Below are 20,828 nucleotides of genomic sequence, written 5' to 3'. Positions count from 1 at the left end.
GCTTGAAGTGGATTCCTTTTTAAAGCATCAAACATACAAAATGTGATGAGAGGAAAGCTTTGTAATAATTCTGACCACTGACACTTTCTCATCCCAACCCATGTTTTTTTGCCCACCCCACCTTACTTTAGACCGAGCCATATGCAAATCAGTCTTGACTCCACTCCAGTAGGAAAAGTCCAACCCGAACTGCCAGGTCAGGTCCTCCATGAACTGGAACAAAAGCAACCTAACTTATTAGGGTTCTTCAGTTGGCTGTAGCATGGTTGCAGTCACACTAGAGGCATGGGAGCCATGTCTGGGCATACATTGAATGTAAGATTTTTCCAGATTATCCTTTGCTTTTGTTAAGTATTTATCGAGATTTGGCTTTGGTTTGAGAGTAGCCTTGTTTTTGCATGCCCCGTAATACATACCCCTAAATTACCTTGTCATATCACAACAATCGTAATGTACCTTCACTGGCTACTCATGTAAGCATATAGTCACTTCAGATTGTATGTATACAATACAGAACTTTACATGTTTGCCTAGCCAGCTACAAACTACAACTGACAGGAGGTCTTAAAGACACTAGAAACAATTCTGACCTAACACACAGAACCCAAAAGAATCCACACAAATTAATCATCCTTTTGTGTGACTGCCATCAATGGAATCAACCTCTATATAATCTAAGACTTGGGAGCAACTTGTTTTCTTTTAGGAAAGACTTGGACACACCAATTTAAAATGTATCTTTATGTTTAACTATCTTTCATATATTCTAAAAATAATACCCAGATTGTGCCCTGTGGGGCTGGATTTGTACTATACAAATTAAATAAGTAAATACAAATTTTTCAGTGAAGCTCAGTTGTCACAAGTAGTGAATTTAATTGATTGGCTGTAAATTTCCATGGCATTTTCCTTCCGAAATGTACTAAGTAGTATGGTTGCTTTATACAACCTTTACCAACTCTGAGGACTGAAAAGGAACAACTACATTCTCTTAGACACCTTAACAATTTTGTGATTCAATGAATAGCTCTATGCCGTGTTTCCAATTACTGGTAGCAAGACATGTTGATTAATGGTTGCGAGTCCTTGACTTTCTTTGACCTCTTCCATGCTTGAACTCATCAGTGAAACCTTAAAGTAGAATCTGTAAATTAAGTATTACTCATTACTAAAATGGTTTTAATGCAGAACTTGGGCGTGCTTCACAGAAAAGAAAAACCCCATATATAAGCATAACTAGCAATTACACTTACACGTTCACAAAACTTACCGTATGTACATCGAAGGAAAAAACAAGGCGTAAGTGTAGCTAATAAGCACTGTCCGTAAACCAACTGTGACCTCTCCTGTAAAAACAAAGATGGGGAAAATGAAAAATTATCCTTCGAGTGGCCACTCAAGAAACCTTTAAAATTCTGGATACAACAGCCATAGAAACAATGTCCAGAAAAATCATAGTGGCTATAGCTTAAAATCTTGCGAAAACAAAGCAACCCGAAGAGAAAGTGAGACTCAAAGGCTAGAAGTGAAAACAAGTAGTGTTGCTTGCCATAAATAATCATCCTTTTTTTTTTTTTCTTGCATATCCAAGCCTAGACTGCCCAATGTGGTGGCGAACTAACAAATGCACATTTGTTATAAATCCATGCACTATCTGCTGGCTGTTACATAAGCCCTATTATGTGAACCACATCAGTGGTCCCCTGGTGAGCTGCTCTGGGGTTCTCCAACAAATGGTGTTCTCATATTGTGTTCCACCTTCTCACTCTCCCCCTCGCTTCACCAGTCAGACTCAAAAATATATTTTACAAAGGTGAATCTGCACAAAGGTGCAAATATTAACGATTGATTTTCACTTTTAAAATTCATACCAATGATTAATCTGCTGTTCTTCTTTTTTTTTATTTTCTTTTTTTAGTGTAATTCCTGCAAAGTTTCTTACAGAAGATTTTCAAGTCATGAACGTTGAGACTAAATCCTTCATAGATTCACTTTTACAAACTTATGAACTGGAAAAGGTAAAGACTGAGCATTTAGCAACATTGTTGTGCTAAGCTTTTAAATGTTGTAGTCTGCACAAGGTGTGGGCTTGCCTTACGTTATTTATCTTACCTTTAACATTTGTTTTCTTTTTAGTTCCAGACTTGTTTTGTACGACATTGTAAGAATGCCTTTGCTTGTTCAATAGTACACAAATCGGGCTGGAAAATAGTGTACTCTGGTGACACCATGCCATGTGATTCACTGGTTCAAATGGGTCAGTAGTAAATGTACTTTTGTATCAGCTGATTTTATATCAATACCACGATGAAAGTCATGTTAGGTTTTGAATTGTATGCTGTGTTCGAACATCTCACATCAGGCCAGTTTCCCAAATATTATAATTTATTTACAGTCACTGATGAATATGCTGTTAACATTTTTCTGTGTATTATATCCTTCCACTATACATAGTGAGGACTAGTCGAGTGAACATTCTCTTCAACTGTTATGTTGCCTCTTTCTATGGGGTCTTACATTGGAGCTTTATGTAAGAATCCATGATGTATTTATTTGTTATCCTCTTGGGTATATTGGTCCCCTCCTACAGATGCTATTAATTGTTTGCTATGCACATTCAAACTTATTCAAGTGTTACTGGATATCTGTCGTACTCCGGGGGCAAGCATAACTTTTAGCAAAAGATGGCCGCACACCAGTGAGGCTCCTGCTGTCTGGAGGAAAAATCTGGAATAATCGGCTGTATTTTGTGCTCACCACAGCCAAGAAATAGTCGCCTGAGGGCCATAATGGATGCGCACAAGAAGCAGTCGTTAAAGCCTTACGGCACCCCACAGAACAGGGAAAATTGAATGCTACATGAGATCGGCGCTCGGCCCAAGAGGACGGCTGCAGCGGAGATGCATCGCAAACTCACTTGAAGACAGCGTTGTATCGGGTACGTTTTGAGACAGAGCAGACACCATGCCATGTTGTATACTTCTCTGCGGCCCATGCAGTGACCCGCCCCTCCCAGGCCTGCCGTCCGGCGGCATGTCAATCCATGCAGATGCTGAGAAGTCAGACAAGGGTGCTGATAACGCCGGAGCCGGGCTCCGGGAAGAACACCCAGAGGGAGCCTGCTGTGCGCCCGACTCTCAGACACGCCACCACACTCCAGCAGGTGGTGAGTGCGTGGGGGTGCTCATAAGTACTCTGTGATGGCTGTGCTATATAGCTGCAAAGAACTGTCACGGCGCACCACTTACAGCCAGCCACATTAATGTCCCCTGAGTTCATCCTTCTCTCACATGATCCAAACTCAGTCAGGTGAAGCCACATAATTCAGAAACCGGAGCTGCGCTGCCAGGGCATCCGCTGACTGCTGGGCCACACCTTGCTACCCTGTCTCCCAGTGCTGTGACACCAAGACACTGCACCTTAATTAGCCATATCTGCTTGTGACACCCTCCTCCCCCACAGCCTGCATGTGGAGGAAGAGGGGACTGCTCTATGGCAGCACTATTGCAGTACCAGACTTTCAGCCTCCACTTTACAGACTTTGACAGCTGGAGCCAAAATAAAATGCACCTTATCGCGCCTCTACAAATCGGAATTATTGATTCCATTTTGATCCTCGCCGCCCTGCTAAATCATCCACTGATGATGTTGCCCCTACAGACTTTGCAGAATGCCTCACTGAGGTTCAGTGGGACGACTTGGAAATAAAGGATTAGTTGATTGCCTTGAACCAAACCTTGACCTCGGTAGAAGCTAAAATGGACACTATGTGCACCAGAATTGACTTCATGGTACACAAACTAGAGAAGCACGATGGCAGGATTCAAGAGGCAGAACAGCCTCTTTTCTACAGTAGAGGACACAGTAGCCTTGCGTGGAGAACAGCTGCTAAACATGGAAAAGTTACTAAAAATTATTGCAGTAGAAAATGAAGACCTAGAGTCATGATCTTGTCGCAATAATATACACACGTGCCTGAGTCAACTGATACAGGGAAAATGGTGGAATATGTGTAACGTCTCCTTCTGACCCTATTTGATGCAGACTCATTTTCCAAAGTCTTCATCGTTGAGTGAGCACATTAGAGCCTTATGACCCACCCGGGGCACCTGTGCACCGGATCATTGCGCAGCGTCTCAATTACAAAGTTAGGGATACAATGCTCCGACTGGGTAAGGGAAAGAAATCCCTGACCTTTGACAGACACGATGCACCGCTTTAACCTGGCTTCACCATAATGGTGCAGGAGACCTGAAGAAAATTCCTGTCAAGCAAAAACTCCAGCAAGCACGAATTATGTATGCAATGCTATATCCCGCCCGGTTGCGAATCTCCTACCACAGGAAGGACCACATCTTTGCAAATCCTCAACAAGTTCATGACTTCATTAGGAAAAATGCCATTGGACCAATGAGAAAAGAGACGAAAAGTCCTGATCTACCTCGCCCACTTCTGACATAGACTAGTGCTATGGATCGCTACCCTACAGGGCAGTTCGGGACTGGGCGAATGCTCTCCCTAACTAGATTACAGGAATCAACATACTATCGGTCTACTTTCTACTGTTTCTGTAACTCCTTGGTAGTGGTACTGACAATTTAATAGTTTTACAAAATGCTGTTATTGTTGCTATTCCTCCAGACTTCCTCATTCCACCAAGGAAGAGACTGCCTGGCTCCTAGGGTGACCCAGCACAGGTTAACACTATTGTTATCTTCCTTCTCACTGAGCACAAGAGGGTTGTAAATGGGGAAGTTTTTTGGACATGGGAGGGCATATTCATGCATGATGGGTTTGGGCTGTTGGAGTGGCTGAGGGGAGGGCTTGGGGGAGGTTGTTCGATGTTCTTACCCTAGACTAAATAAGGAAGGGTCATGGCTGGGAGCAAGAGGTATGATGTGGCAGAGACCTAGCCTCCTCCTACACACAAACTATTTCATCTGGCCAGTCAGGACCCCCTGCATACCTGTGAACCACACAAGTTGGCTGCTCAGGTGGCATACAGATGCTTGACATGGAATGTTCGAGGCCTAGGTTAACCCGCGTAAATGTAGACACATGCTGGCCTATTTGAATAGACATGATATTCACATTGCACTACTAGAAGAGACTCATTTCTCCTCCACTACAGGTGCAACCTTCGCTGCAAAACGGGCCGCTTGATGACAATATTCCACTTATTCCTCCGATGCGTGGGGCACTGTTACGTTAATGCACAAGGGGATATCCTTCCAGTAGCAAGGCTTCCTGAATGACGATCAAGGCCGATACAACCTGCTGTAAGGCAGATTGAAGATTCATGCCTTCATAATAGCTAACTGTTATGGCCCAAACCCAGATTAACCGTTTTTTTATGACAGGTTGTGGGGACTGATAGCGGATCTGGGGCCCAGTCTTATATTGTAGGGAGGAGACTTCAATCTAGCACTAAATGTGGCCGCTGATAGATGTGGATCTGTCCATAATCCTCGTGGTGCTGCTGCCAAGCACATCATAGATAATCATGGAGGAAAACTACTTGGTAGATGCCTGGCGGCAGGCCCACCCTGCTGCTCAAGAGGGTACTTAATACTCCGGAGTCCATAATGGTTGGTCTTGGATAGACTACTGGCTTGTTTTCAAAAGGATGTTCCTCTAGGTTGTCGAAGGGTGGCACCTTGCAAGAACATATTCTGATCAGTCACCCGTACTCTTGGTGCAGAATCTTCCCTCCGAGAATGGAACAGTGCCAACACAGCGACTGAACCCCACTATCTTGCTAGATATATCATTTAGGAAGGAACTCAAAGCAGAAATAACACTTTTTTTAATAGAAATGTGAACTTCATCCCATCAGTCAGCACTGTATGGGAAGCATTCAAGGTCACAGTGCGTGGATATTGTATTGCAAAGAAGTGGGGAGTACAACGTACTCTCCGCTCTGACTTGAACAGATTGAAGGCCAAACTCAATAGACTCGAGGGGCTCCAAGAAGCTCATGCCAACACCAAAAAGTTATCGGCTATTCGTGAAACCTTAACTGAATACAAGACAGTGGCTGAGAGAGAGTGCCTATATAGTGGCAGGTATGCGACGGCTCAGGCATACGAAGAGGGCAAAAAACCGGGTCACGCACTAGCCACCATGTCCTGCACCTCCTAAATGTCTAACGAAGTATTCGAAATTAAGACCTCCTGAAGGACATACTTGCACGGATACGGCAGATATTCTGCACACCTTTGTATGTTATTGTGAAAACCTTTACTCCTCTTGTACACCAGAGCCAATCGACCTTATGCCTTACTTTGAGGTGGTACTGGTCTGGATTAGTGACACAGCGCGAATTCCCGCTGGACAAATTCACAGATGGCGAAATACAGGAGGCCATTATGCAACTGCAAACAAGGAAGGCCTGGTGGCCTACCGGCAGACTTCTATAAAGCATACATGGAGTTGCTGATACCCATCTGTAGGAAGCTGGTTCTGTATATACTATATCAAAATGAGAGATAGTGTCCACAGAGTCCAGGGATTCCCCAAGAGGCTTGACAGAAGCAATAATAGATGATACTAATGCTCTACTTGTGGCAGTGTGGTCAAGAAGTTAGGCTTATCAGAGGGTAGTGTTAAGCATTTGTTGTACACACACAAGCAATCAGTGAGAACACACACTCAATTACTTAACTCCAGGCCAATAGGTTTTTATATAGAAAAATATTATTTTGTTAATTTATTTTTAGAACTACAAGATTCAGATTGCACTTAAGTAAATTAAATTGTAGGTACTTTGCATAGTAATACTTGGAACTTTGAACACAGTTTTGCATAAAATGGCAATAAGCTATTTTAAAAGTGGACAATTTTCAACAGTTCCTGGGGGAGGTAAGTACAGTTTAATTATTATGGTAAGTAAAGCACTTACAAGTGCAGTCTCCGGGGCATAGGTAGTCCACCGTTGAGGGTTCAAGTCAACCCCAAACACCCAGGACCAGCAACACTGGGCCGGTCAGTTGCAGAGGTCAAAGAGGAGCCAAAATAACATGGGCACCTTTGGAGACTGGGTTCTCCGGTTCCGGTCTGCTGGCAGGTAAGTACCTACATCCTCTGAGGGCAAACCAGGGGGGTTTGGTAGAGCACAGGAAGGCACACCCTCAGCGGCACAGGGGCGACCGGGTGCAGTGGGCAAACAGGGTGTCAGGTGTTAAATAGGTTTCAATGGAGGAGCCCGGGGGTCACTCAGACACTGCAGGCGGGCTTCTCGGGCCAGCCACTGATTGGGCAAGGGTGCGGGCCTCCTGCTGGTCGTGGCTGCACCGGTGGTCGGTTCCTCATGGGCCTCGGGGCTGCAGGTGCAGTGCTTCTCCAGGCATATATCTTCGTCCTGGGCAGTCGGGGTCAGGGAGGGTCCTCTGGATTCCCTCTGCAAGCATCGTCATGGGGGTGCAGAGAGGTCAGCCCAGGGTGGCCATGTCGTCAGTCGCCTGGGGATCCTCACTGGGTTGTTGATTTCTCTGGAGACTGAGGAGGGGCATCAGATGCAGAGTGGTGGGGACTCATGCTTCTGGAGTGAGGTGAGAGTCCCTTTAACCCCTTCGCTGCCAGGCCTTTTCCCCCTCCTGTGCCGAGCCTTTTTTCGGCTATTTGGGGCAGTTGGCGCTTAGGCTCTCATAACTTTTTGTTCACGTAAGGTACTCATGCCAAATTTGCGTCCTTTTTTTCCAACATCCTATGTATTCTAGAGGTACCCAGACATTGTGTGTTCCCCTGAAGGAGACCAAGAAATTAGCCAAAATACAATGAAAATGTTTTTTTTTAATTCTTTTTTTTTTTTAAAGGGCTGCAGAAAGCAGCTCGTGGTTTCTTCCCTGAAAATGGCATCAACACAGAGTTTGCGGTGGCAAGATCACCATCTTCCCAGCTTTCAGGAACAGGCAGACTTGAATTGGAAAACCCAATTTTTCAATACAATTTTGACATTTTATTGGGACATACCCCATTTTTACTATTTTTTTGTGCTTTCAGCCTCCTTCCAGTTAGTGACCAAAATGGGTGAGAAACCAATGCTGGATCCCAGAAAGCTAAACATTTCTGAAAAGTAGACAAAATTCTGAATTCAGCAAGGGGTCATTTGTGTACATCCTACAAGTGTTTCCTACAGAAAATAACAGCTGAAATAAAAAAATAATATTGAAATTGAGGTGAAAAAAACAGCCATTTTTCTCCACGTTCTACTCTAACTTTTTCCTGCGATGTCAGATTTTTTAAAGCAATATACCGTTACCCTTAGCCCCTTAGGCAAGGGTCACTCCCCTGGGGCACAAATTGTCTTTAGGCCATCGGCAGATTGGCCTAATAAAAATAGGCCGATCTGCCCCCAAAGGGGGCTGAAACCACTAGATACAAGGGATTTTTATTTTTTTGCTTCAATTTCAGGCAATGGTCACTCCCCAGGGGGAGCAAGTTTATTTTAGGCCATTTCTGCTCCCCTTGGGGGCAAATCACCCCATTTCTATTAGGCCGATCTGCCCCTTGGGGGGAAGAAACCACTTAGGCACCAGGGATTGGGGAGTGTTGGACTTTTGCTTTTGCAGGGTCATCCCCAGACTTTTTTGCCTCCTGCCTCCTATGTTTTTCTGACATGTTGCTGTTGGCTTTTCAACTCTGAGCACTTTACCACTGCTAACCAGTGCTAAAGTGCATATGCTCTCCTGTTTAAATTGTATGTAAGTGGTTTATCCATGATTGGCATATTTGATTTACTAGTAAGTCCCTAGTAAGGTGCACTAAAGGTGCCAGGGCCTGTAAATCAAATGCTACGAGTGGGCCTGCAGCACTGGTTGTGCCCCCCACATAAGTAGCTCTGTAATCATGTCTCAGACCTGCCCCTGCAGTGTCTGTATGTGTATTTTTACACTGTAAATTCGACTTGGCAAGTGTACCCACTTGCCAGGCCTAAACCTTCCCTTTTCTTACATGTAAGGCACCCCTAAGGTAGGCCCTAGGTAGCCCCAAGGGCAGGGTGCAGTGTATGGATGAGGTAGGACATATAGTAATGTGGTTTATATGTCCTGACAGTGAAATACTGCCAATTTCGTTTTCACTGTTGCAAGGTCTGTCTCTCTCTCATAGGATAATATGGGGGCTACCTTTACATATGATTAAAGTGTAGATTCCCCTAGAGAGTAGATGGACATGTGGAGTTTGGGATCCCTGAACTCACAATTTAAAAATACATCTTTTAGTAAAGTTGATTTTAAGATTGTGAGGTTGGAAATGCCACTTTTAGAAAGTGAGCATTTTCTTGCTTAAACCATTCTGTGACTCTGCCTTGTTTGTGGATTCCCTGTCTGGGTCAGTTTGACAGTTGGGTTGTTTTTCACCTCACACCAGACAGTGACACAAAGGGAGCTGGGGTGTGATCTGCATTTCCTGATTAGCCATCTCTGCTAGGAGGGAGGGGTGGAGTGGTCACTCTCATCTGAAAGGACTGTGCCTGCCTCTGACAATGCTGTCTCCAGCCCCCTGGTGTGTGTCTGAGGCCTTGCCTGGGCAAGGCAGGATTTCACAAGAAGGTGTGAGTCCCCTTTGAAGAAAGGTGACTTCAAAGACTAAAATGGGTATAAGAAGGGCACCCAAACTTACAAACTTTAGAAACACTTCTGGAATCAAGAGGAACCTCTGCCTGGAGAAGAGCTGATCGCTGAGGAACAAGTGCTGCCCTGCCTGTGACTGTGCTTTGTGGAGCTTTCCTGCAGTGCTGCTTCTGCCTGAGTAAGAGGGCAAAGACTGGACTTTGTGTGCCTTCCATCTTGAAGAAGAAATCTCCAAGGGCTTGATGTAGAGCTTGCCTCCTGTTATTGAAGTCTCAGGGATAGCAAAGACTTCTTCCTGCCAGCACCTGGAGTCTCTGGAGAGACCCCTACTCTGCTCTGTGGTGCCCTTCCAGTTCCTGGGACCCTGAAAGGAGAGGCTGGCAGCCTAAGGACAAAAATACACGCACCGAGCGCCGTGCGGAGAAAAGATCGACGCGAATCCGATCGCGGCTGAGAAAACGACGCGACGCCGGCTCCGCAGCTGAGAAACGACGCCGCAGGAAACGCGACCGAAGAATCGACGCCCGGAGCAGGAGAAACGACGCGCAGCATCGCTGACGAAGGCTGAGAGATCGCAACCTGCGCCGCGGGACTTTCGGACCGTCGCAGGGCTGGCTGTTTCGACGCACATCGCCGTGCCGAGCTGTTTTCGACGCATATAACCGTGCAGGGTTATTTTCGACGCACACCGCCCGTGCGGGGTTATTTTTGACGCAAACCAGGTACATTTACACGCTAGCAGCGCTAGTGTGTTGTTACAACTACCTAAAGACTCTTTTTATTTTAAACCTTTTAAAAATCATAACTTGACTTGTGTATGTTGGATTTTTGTCGTTTTGGTCTTGTTTTGTCTAGATAAATATTTCCTATTTTTCTAAACTGGTGTTGTGTCATTTTGTAGTGTTTTCATTAAGTTACTGTGTGTGTTGGTACAAATACTTTACGCCCAGCACTCTGAGGTTAAGCCTACTGCTCTGCCAAGCTACCAAGGGGGTAAGCAGGGGTTAGCTGAGGGTGATTCTCTTTTATCCTAACTAGAGTGAGGGTCCTTGCTTGAACAGGGGGTAACCTGACTGTCAACCAAAGACCCCATTTCTAACAGGGAGCATGTGTGTGTTTTGTTTGGGGGGGGAGGGGGTGCCAGCCCCTTGGGCCGTGGTCTCTGCCATTACTGATGGCCATATCTGCCCCCCTTGGGGGCGGATCGGCCTATTTTTGGAAGGCCCATCTGCCCCAAAGGGGGCAGAAAGCCCACCCGAGACCTGGGAAGATCTTTTTTTCAAAATAAGAGGTTGGGGGTTTGCCCATACCCCCACCCCAAATAAATGGGGCCAAAGTTGTTCTGCCCACCAGTGGGTAGACATAGCAATTACCCCCGATCCACACCCTAGGGTGCAGAAAGTCTACTAGGTGCCAGGAAATTAAAAAGTTTACTATTTTTTTTTAAATAGTAGGGTGGTGGCTACCAACCAGTATGGGCCTGGTTATGCCCCCACCCCAACTGAAGGGAATAATAATCTTTCAGGTCACCCCCACGCACTAAAACATCTTAATCCACATCAAGCAAGAGGACATTTGATTATTTTGGGTTTTGGTTTTTCATTTGGGCCATGAGAGCTTGGCTAACTCTCAAAATTGTCCCTCTTGGAATAGTGAGGGCTGCACTTTTTGGACTTTGGGACGTTGCCATGTAAATAAATCCACAGGACCTAGACATATCTGAAAACTAAATGTTCGATGGCATCTGTCGCTGTAGATACGCATGTTCTGCAATAGCTCGCCATCTGGTGTTGGGCCGGAGTGTTACAAGTTGTTTTTCTTCGAAGAAGTCTTTCGAGTCACGGGACCGAGTGACTCCTCCTTTTGTCTCCATTGCGCATGGGCGTCGACTCCATCTTCAATTGTTTTTTTTCCGCCATCGGGTTCGGACGTGTTCCTGTCGCTCCGAGTTTCGGAACGGAAAAAATAGTTAATTTCGTAAGATTTTCGTCGGTATTGTTGCGTTCGGGATCGGCGTACTTAGATTCCACACCGCATCGAAGATCGAAGAGCTCCGGTGCCCTTCGGGGTAGTTTTTCGATCCTCCGTCGGGGCCTGGTCGGCCCGACCGCGTGCTGAAGAACGCCGATGGAACGGACCCCGTTCCGTTTCTGCCCCAAATGCCACAATAAATACCCCTACACAGACCAACACTTGGTCTGCAACCTGTGCCTGTCACCTGAGCACAGCGAAGACACCTGCGAGGCCTGTCGTGCGTTCCGGTCCCGAAAAACACTCCGAGACCATCGAGCCAGAAGACTTCAAATGGCGTCCGCACCGACAGCCCAACGGGAGTTCAAGGAACAAGAAGAGGAAGGTACCTTCTCGATCCAAGACTCAGACTCCGAAGGATTCGACGATACACAAACCGTGAGTAAAACGTCGAAAACCACACAAAGAAACATTTACAAGGCCCAGGGGACGCCACTGCCACCAGGCCATGGCTCGACCCATAAATTCGGTGACCGACCGTCGGCACCGAAAAAGGCCCAAACAGTGCCGAGATCGTCCGACTCCGGTCGAGACACCGGCACGCAGCCTTCTCGGGACCGAGAAAGTGCTGGAGACAAGCCTCGACACCGAGATGCCGGTGTGGACACGGCTCGACGCCGAGACAGCGGCACCGAAACAGATCGACGCCGAGAGGTTTCGGCCCCGAAAAGGAAAAAAGTCACCTCGGAGCCGAAAAAACACGCAGACAAAGTTTCGATGCCGAAACAAACTGCAAGCGACCCAGCTTCAGGCTCTTATACAGAAGAGCACTCGCTAACCTCCCAAATGCAAAAGCATAGGTTTGAGGAAGAGCTACAAGCAACTGATGTGGACCATACGCAAAAGCGTATCTTCATTCAGCAGGGGACAGGAAAAATAAGCACCCTTCCCCCCATTAGGAGAAAGAGAAGGTTGGAGTTCCAGACGGAACAAGCACCACAACCAAAAGTGGTGAAAAGAGTTACACCACCACCCTCTCCTCCGCCCGTGATTAACGTTTCACCAGCACAAACGCCATCACACTCCCCAGCTCACACCACCATGAGCCAGGGTGACCAAGATCAGGACGCATGGGACCTATACGACGCCCCAGTGTCAGATAACAGCCCGGAGGCATACCCTACAAAACCATCTCCACCAGAAGACAGCACCGCGTACTCTCAGGTGGTGGCTAGAGCAGCACAATTTCACAACGTAAGCCTCCACTCAGAACAGGTCGAGGATGATTTCTTGTTCAACACACTCTCCTCCACCCACAGCTCCTACCAAAGCCTGCCTATGCTCCCTGGTATGCTCCGGCACGCAAAAGACATATTTAAGGACCTGGTCAAAAGTAGGGCAATCACACCAAGGGTGGAAAAAAAGTATAAGCCGCCTCCTACGGACCCGGTTTTCATCACAACACAGCTGCCACCAGACTCTGTTGTTGTAGGAGCAGCTAGGAAAAGGGCCAACTCTCACACATCTGGAGATGCACCACCCCCAGATAAAGAAAGCCGCAAGTTCGATGCAGCTGGTAAGAGAGTCGCAGCACAAGCTGCAAACCAGTGGCACATCGCGAACTCCCAGGCACTACTTGCGCGCTATGACAGAGCCCACTGGGACGAGATGCAACATCTCATTGAACATCTGCCCAAAGACTTCCAAAATAGGGCAAAACAAGTGGTTGAGGAGGGACAGACCATCTCCAACAACCAGATACGTTCCTCCATGGACGCTGCAGATACAGCTGCACGGACAATTAATACATCTGTAACTATCAGAAGGCATGCATGGCTCCGAACGTCTGGATTTAAACCAGAGATTCAACAAGCAGTTCTCAATATGCCTTTTAATGAAAAAGAACTGTTCGGTCCAGAAGTGGACACAGCGATTGAGAAACTCAAAAAAGATACGGACACTGCCAAAGCCATGGGCGCACTCTACTCCCCGCAGAGCAGAGGGAATTACAGCACATTCCGTAAAACGCCCTTTCGAGGGGGGTTTCGGGGTCAAAGCACACAAGCCAGCACCTCACAAGCAACACCTTCCACTTACCAGGGACAGTATAGAGGAGGTTTTCGGGGACAATATAGAGGAGGGCAATTCCCTAGAAATAGAGGGAGATTTCAAAGCCCCAAAACCCCTACTACTAAACAATGACTCACATGTCACTCACCCCCTCCACACAACACCAGTGGGGGGAAGAATAGGTCATTATTACAAAGCATGGGAGGAAATCACTACAGACACTTGGGTTCTAGCAATTATCCAACATGGTTATTGCATAGAATTTCTACAATTCCCTCCAAACATACCACCAAAAGCACAAAATTTAACAACACACCATTCCAATCTCCTGGAGATAGAAGTGCAGGCACTATTGCAAAAGAATGCAATCGAATTAGTGCCAAACACACAAATAAACACAGGAGTTTACTCACTGTACTTTCTGATACCAAAGAAGGACAAAACGCTGAGACCAATCCTAGACCTCAGAGTAGTGAACACTTTCATCAAATCAGACCACTTCCACATGGTCACACTACAAGAAGTATTGCCATTGCTAAAACTGCACGACTACATGGCAACTTTAGACCTCAAGGATGCTTATTTCCATATACCAATACACCCATCGCACAGGAAATACCTAAGGTTTGTATTCAAAGGAATACATTACCAATTCAAGGTACTGCCTTTCGGATTAACAACCGCACCAAGAGTCTTTACCAAATGTCTAGCAGTAGTCGCAGCACACATAAGAAGGCAGCAAATACATGTGTTCCCATATCTAGACGACTGGCTAATCAAGGCCCATTCGTTAATAGAGTGCTCAAATCACACAAATCATATCATACAAACCCTCTTCAAACTAGGGTTCACCGTCAATTTCACAAAATCCAAAATTCTGCCACGCAAGGTACAACAATACCTGGGAGCCATAATAGACACATCAAAAGGAGTAGCCACTCCAAGTCCACAAAGAATTCAAAATTTCAACACCATCATACAACGCATGTATCCAACACAAAAGATACAGGCAAAGATGGTATTACAACTCCTAGGCATGATGTCATCATGCATAGCCATTGTCCCAAACGCAAGACTGCACATGAGGCCCTTACAACAATGCCTAGCATCACAGTGGTCTCAAGCACAGGGTCACCTTCTAGATCTGGTGTTAATAGACCGCCAAACTTACCTCTCGCTTCTGTGGTGGAACAACATAAATTTAAACAAGGGGCGGCCTTTCCAAGACCCAGTGCCACAATACGTAATAACAACAGATGCTTCCATGACAGGGTGGGGAGCACACCTCAATCAACACAGCATACAAGGACAATGGAACGTACATCAAACAAAACTGCATATCAATCACCTAGAACTTCTAGCAGTTTTTCAAGCACTAAAAGCTTTCCAACCAATAATAGTTCACAAATACATTCTCGTCAAAACAGACAACATGACAACAATGTATTATCTAAACAAGCAGGGAGGGACGCACTCCACGCAGTTAAGCCTGCTAGCACAAAAAATTTGGCATTGGGCAATTCACAACCAAATTCGCCTAATTGCACAGTTTATACCAGGGATACAAAATCAACTCGCAGACAATCTCTCTCGAGATCACCAACAGGTCCACGAATGGGAAATTCACCCCCAAATACTGAACACTTATTTCAAACTCTGGGGAACACCTCAGATAGACTTGTTTGCGACAAGGGAGAACGCAAAATGCCAAAACTTCGCATCCAGATACCCACACAAACAATCCCAAGGCAATGCCCTATGGATGAACTGGTCAGGGATATTTGCTTACGCTTTTCCTCCTCTCCCTCTCCTTCCTTACCTGGTAAACAAACTCAGTCAAAGCAAACTCAAACTCATATTGATAGCACCAACTTGGGCAAGGCAACCCTGGTACACAACGCTGCTAGACCTATCAGTGGTACCCTGCATCAAATTGCCCAACAGGCCAGATCTGTTGACACAGCACAACCAAAAGATCAGACACCCAGATCCAGCATCGCTGAATCTAGCAATCTGGCTCCTGAAATCCTAGAATTCGGGCACTTACAACTTACCCAAGAATGTATGGAAGTCATAAAACAAGCAAGAAGGCCATCCACCAGGCACTGCTATGCAAGTAAATGGAAGAGGTTTGTTTGCTACTGCCATATTAATCAAATACAACCATTACACACAACTCCAGAACATGTAGTGGGTTACTTGCTTCACTTACAAAAATCTAACCTAGCTTTCTCTTCCATTAAGATTCACCTTGCAGCAATATCTGCATACCTGCAGACTACCTATTCAACTTCCCTATATAAAATACCAGTCATTAAAGCATTCATGGAGGGCCTTAGGAGAATTATACCACCAAGAACACTACCTGTTCATTCATGGAACCTAAATGTTGTCCTAACTAGACTTATGGGTCCACCTTTTGAACCCATGCACTCCTGCGACATACAGTTCCTAACCTGGAAGGTGGCATTTCTCATCGCCATTACTTCCCTGAGAAGAGTAAGCGAGATTCAGGCGTTTACTATACAGGAACCTTTTTATACAACTACACAAAAATAAAGTCGTCCTAAGGACCAATCCTAAATTTTTGCCAAAGGTTATTTCACCGTTCCATCTAAATCAAACAGTGGAACTTCCAGTGTTCTTTCCACAGCCAGATACCGTAGCTGAAAGGGCACTACATACATTAGATGTCAAAAGAGCATTAATGTATTACATTGACAGAACAAAGAACATCAGAAAGACTAAACAACTCTTTATTGCATTTCAAAAACCTCATGCAGGAAACCCAATTTCAAAACAAGGTATAGCCAGATGGATAGTTAAATGCATCCAAATCTGCTACCTTAAAGCTAAACGACAGCTGCCCATTACACCAAGGGCACACTCAACCAGAAAGAAAGGTGCTACCATGGCCTTTCTAGGAAACATCCCAATGCAAGAAATATGTAAGGCAGCCACATGGTCTACGCCTCACACATTCACCAAGCACTACTGTGTAGACGTGTTATCCGCACAACAAGCCACAGTAGGTCAAGCTGTATTAAGGACATTATTTCAGACTACTTCCACTCCTACAGGCTGATCCACCGCTTTTGGGGAAATAACTGCTTACTAGTCTATGCAGAACATGCGTATCTACAGCGACAGATGCCATCGAACTGAAAATGTCACTTACCCAGTGTACATCTGTTCGTGGCATCAGTCGCAGTAGATTCGCATGTGCCCACCCGCCTCCCCGGGAGCCTGTAGCAGTTTGGAAGTTACCTTCAATTATTTATATATGTATCATCTCAACCTTAAATAGGTGCATACTTAGTCACTCCATTGCATGGGCACTATTACTACAATTCAACTCCTACCTCACCCTCTGCGGGGAAAAACAATCGAAGATGGAGTCGACGCCCATGCGCAATGGAGACAAAAGGAGGAGTCACTCGGTCCCGTGACTCGAAAGACTTCTTCGAAGAAAAACAACTTGTAACACTCCGGCCCAACACCAGATGGCGAGCTATTGCAGAACATGCGAATCTACTGCGACTGATGCCACGAACAGATGTACACTGGGTAAGTGACATTTTCAGTCTGGGTGATTCCAGGGTGGTGTGCTACACATGTACCCCGCACCATTTTCTTACCCACAATGCCTTGCAAACCTCCAACTTTGCTGGAAATCACACATTTTATCCACATTTTTGTGATGGAACCTTCCGTAATCTTCAGGAATCCACAAAATTCCTACCACCCAGCATAGTGTCATCTATACAGATAAAAATTCTGCTGCACTTGTCAGCCTAAAAATGATTTTTTTTCAAACTGCCTTTTTGGACCCGCTTTGGTTCCCCCTCAATTTCAACATGTTTTTAGCTCTTCCCTGTCACAGGCACTTGGCCGACCTACACAAGTGAAGTATCATTTTTACTGGGAGACTGAGGGGAACGTTGGGTGGTAGGAAGTTTGTCCCGGTGCGGTTTTTTTTTGTTGTTTTTTTTTCCTATATGGCTGCGGAGCCCAGGACCAAAAACGCAGGTCTCCACCCCTGCAAAAACAGGTAGTTTAGTATTTGATAATTTTGATGTGTCCACATAGTGTTTTGGGGCATTTTCTTTTGCGGGCACTAGACCTACCCACACAAGTGAGGTACCATTTTCATCAGGAGGCTTGGGGGGAACGCTAGATGGAAGGAAATCTGTGGCTCCTCGCATTCTGGGTAACAGAACCTGATGAGAGCCCCACAAGTCACCCAATCTCGGATTCCCCTAGGTGTCTAGTTTTCAAAAATGTGCAGGTTAGGTAGGTTTCCCTAGGTGCCGGCTGAGCTAGAGGCCAAAATCAACAGCTAGGTACTTTACAAAAAAAACAGGTCTGTTTTCTTTGGGAGAATGTGATGTGTCCATGTTGTGTTTTGGGGCATTTCCTGTCACGGGCGCTAGGCCTACCCACACAAGTGAGGTGCCATTTTTCTCAGGAGACTTGGGGGAACGCTGGGTGGAAGGAAATTTGTGGCTCCTCTCAAATTCCAGAACTTTCTGTCACCAAAATGTGAGGAAATAGTGTTTGTTTGGCCAAATTTTGAGGTTTGCAAAGGATTCTGGGTAACAGAACCTGGTGAGAGCCCCACAAGTCACACCATCTTGGATTACCCTAGGTTTCTAATTTAAAAAAATGCACAGGTTTGGTAGGTTATCCAGGTGCCGGCTGAGCTAGAGGCCAAAATCCACAGCTAGGCGCTTTGCAAAAAACACATCTGTTTTCTTTGGGAAAATATGATGTCGTGGGCATTAGGCCTAACCACGCAAGTAAGGTACCATTTTTATCGGGAGACTTGAGGGAACACAGAATAGCAGAACGTGCTATTGCCCCTTGTGTTTCTCTACATTTTTTCCTTCCAAATACAAGACAGTGTGTAAAAAAGAAGTCTATTTGAGAAATGCCCTGTCATTCACATGCTAGTATGGGGACCCCAGAATTCAGAGTTGTGCAAATAACCACTGCTTCCTTATCTTGTGCCCAATTTGGAAATACAAAGGTTTTCCTGATACCTATTTTTCACTCTTCATATTTCACCAAATGAATTGCTGTATACCCAGTATAGAATGAAAACCCATTGCAAGGTGCATCTCATTTATTGGCTCTGGGTACCTAGTGTTCTTGATGAACCTGCAAGCCCTATATATCCCCGCAACCAGAAAAGTCCAGCAGACGTAACGGTATATTGCTTTCAAGAATTCGACATTGCAGGAAAACGTTAGATCAAAATATGGGGAAAAAATGGCTGTTTTTTTCACCTCAATTTCAATATTTTTTTAATTTCAGCTGTTATTTTCTGTAGAAAAACCTTGTATGTTCTACACAAATGACCCCTTGCTAAATTCAGAATTTCTACTTTTCAGAAATATTTACCTCTCTGGGATCCAGCATTGGTTTTACACCCATTTCTGTCACTAAATGGAAGGAGGCTGAAAGCACAAAAAATAGTAAAGATGGTATATGTCCCAGTAAAATGCCAAAATTGTGTTGAAAAATGGGGTTTTATGATTTGTCTGCCGTTCCTGAAAGCTGGGAAGATGGTGATTTTAGCACTGCAAACCCTTTGTTGATGCCCTTTTTCAGGGGAAAAAAACACAAGCCTTCTGCAGCCCTTTTTTCCCCATTTAAAAAAAATAAAATAAACTTTTCGCTGTATTTTGCCTAATTTCTTGGTCTCCATCAGGGGAACCCACAAAGTCTGAGTACCTCTAGAATCTCTAGGATGTTGGAAAAAAAAGGACACAAATTTGGCGTGGGTAGCTTATGTGGACTAAACGTTATGAGGGCCTAAGTGCGAACTGCCCCAAATAGCCAAAAAAAGGCTTGGCACCTGAGGGGAAAAGGCCTGGCAGCAAAGGGTTTAATGTGGGTTATTTATTGTGTTGTAGAACAACAATTATTGTGATTTAATCCACTTTGTCACATTGTCCTTGACACAGTTTTTTTGATGTTGAGTGTTTGAGTCTGGATGGGCAGTGAGTGTTGTATGAAGTGGAAAATATAATGCATGTGTATATAGGGTCTTTTTTGTGAATTATCATTTATTTTGCATGATCATTTTACATTATATATGATATTATATTGAGCAGATTATATTTATGGTTTAAATTAATAGAAAATGACTGAATTCACATAATGGCTCGTTATGTATACAATATAGTATGGTATCAATTTAGTATTTGTTTCACTAATCCTAGGTGGCCCATTGGTCTATGTATATTGATTTTGTCCATGGTTGGGCTACCTTATGTGGATAGGGACCCTCTTGTCTCATTATTTACCATCTCCTTATCATCCAGGGACACTAAAATAACCTCTGTTCTCTCCGCCATACTAACTATGACCACCCTGGTGTCTGTTAACCAGTGTGGGGCTGTGGTCTCTTGAGTCACTTGGCATCTCCCTTCCCCCCTCTCCTGTCTTTTCTGCTGGGGACCTTACCTACCCTTTGTGTGATCACAACTCATTTATCTTTTTGTGGACCCTGGTACTGAGATGGTGGTCTGCCTCCTTAGCAAGCTCCGTGGGGGTCAGTGAGCTTACTAGGTGTTGGCGCAGCTCTGGAAAACAATTGCTGAACTTGTGCTGTCCCTAAACTTCTGCCTATATGTCTCTAGGGTAGGCCCATATATTTTGATACACGTGTCCTTCATGGAGGGGTACTTTATCTTGTCCCCATTCCTAGGACCAACAGGGAATATCCTCCCCCCCCCCCCCCCCCCCCCCCTACTAGGTGTGTATCTCCAGAGACTGCCACCCACCCCCAATCCTCTTCAGGGACCATGTGCATCTGCAGGACAACTTCAAAGTCCTAAAACCACTTAATCTATGTTATGCCCCACATCAAAATTAGGCACCAGATCCTTTGGAATGTGGCCCTTCTTGTCTCCAGGGAAAACTGTAGGTGCGCTGCCACCATTGTTGCTCGACTCTACTTGTTTGGCCCTGATGTCCAGGTCTCTGAGACTCAACTCATGGGGCATTCTTTTTTCCTCCAGGGCCAACATCTTCTCCTTAATGGCCTTTTTGTGTTGGTAGCAGCCTCCTTGGCTGCCTCCCTCTTGGCAGCAGACTCCTTCTTGGCTGCCTCTAATTTTAATTTGGCTAGCTGCAGCTAGAATTCTCTCCCAGCCCTTCTGTCCTTCAACTCCTCTGTAGACAGACCATTGAAAGAGACCGTGCCAG

At 45.3% G+C, this 20,828-nt stretch overlaps 1 protein-coding gene across 1 annotated transcript in view; it reads left to right on the top strand.

Annotated features, from left to right (window-relative positions):
• ELAC2 (elaC ribonuclease Z 2) overlaps nucleotides 1–20,828 on the top strand; it is a 227,118-nt gene that overhangs the window by 153,629 nt on the left and 52,661 nt on the right. Inside the window, exons 20-21 of the mRNA XM_069200369.1 lie at nucleotides 1,919–2,018; nucleotides 2,137–2,257. Coding sequence (XP_069056470.1) covers nucleotides 1,919–2,018; nucleotides 2,137–2,257 — 221 coding nt within the window. The remainder of the gene's footprint in view (nucleotides 1–1,918; nucleotides 2,019–2,136; nucleotides 2,258–20,828) is intronic.

This window comes from Pleurodeles waltl, chromosome 7 (genome assembly GCF_031143425.1).
Source record: "Pleurodeles waltl isolate 20211129_DDA chromosome 7, aPleWal1.hap1.20221129, whole genome shotgun sequence".
NCBI lineage: Eukaryota > Metazoa > Chordata > Amphibia > Caudata > Salamandridae > Pleurodeles > Pleurodeles waltl.
This window is presented reverse-complemented; position numbering and strand designations above follow the sequence as displayed.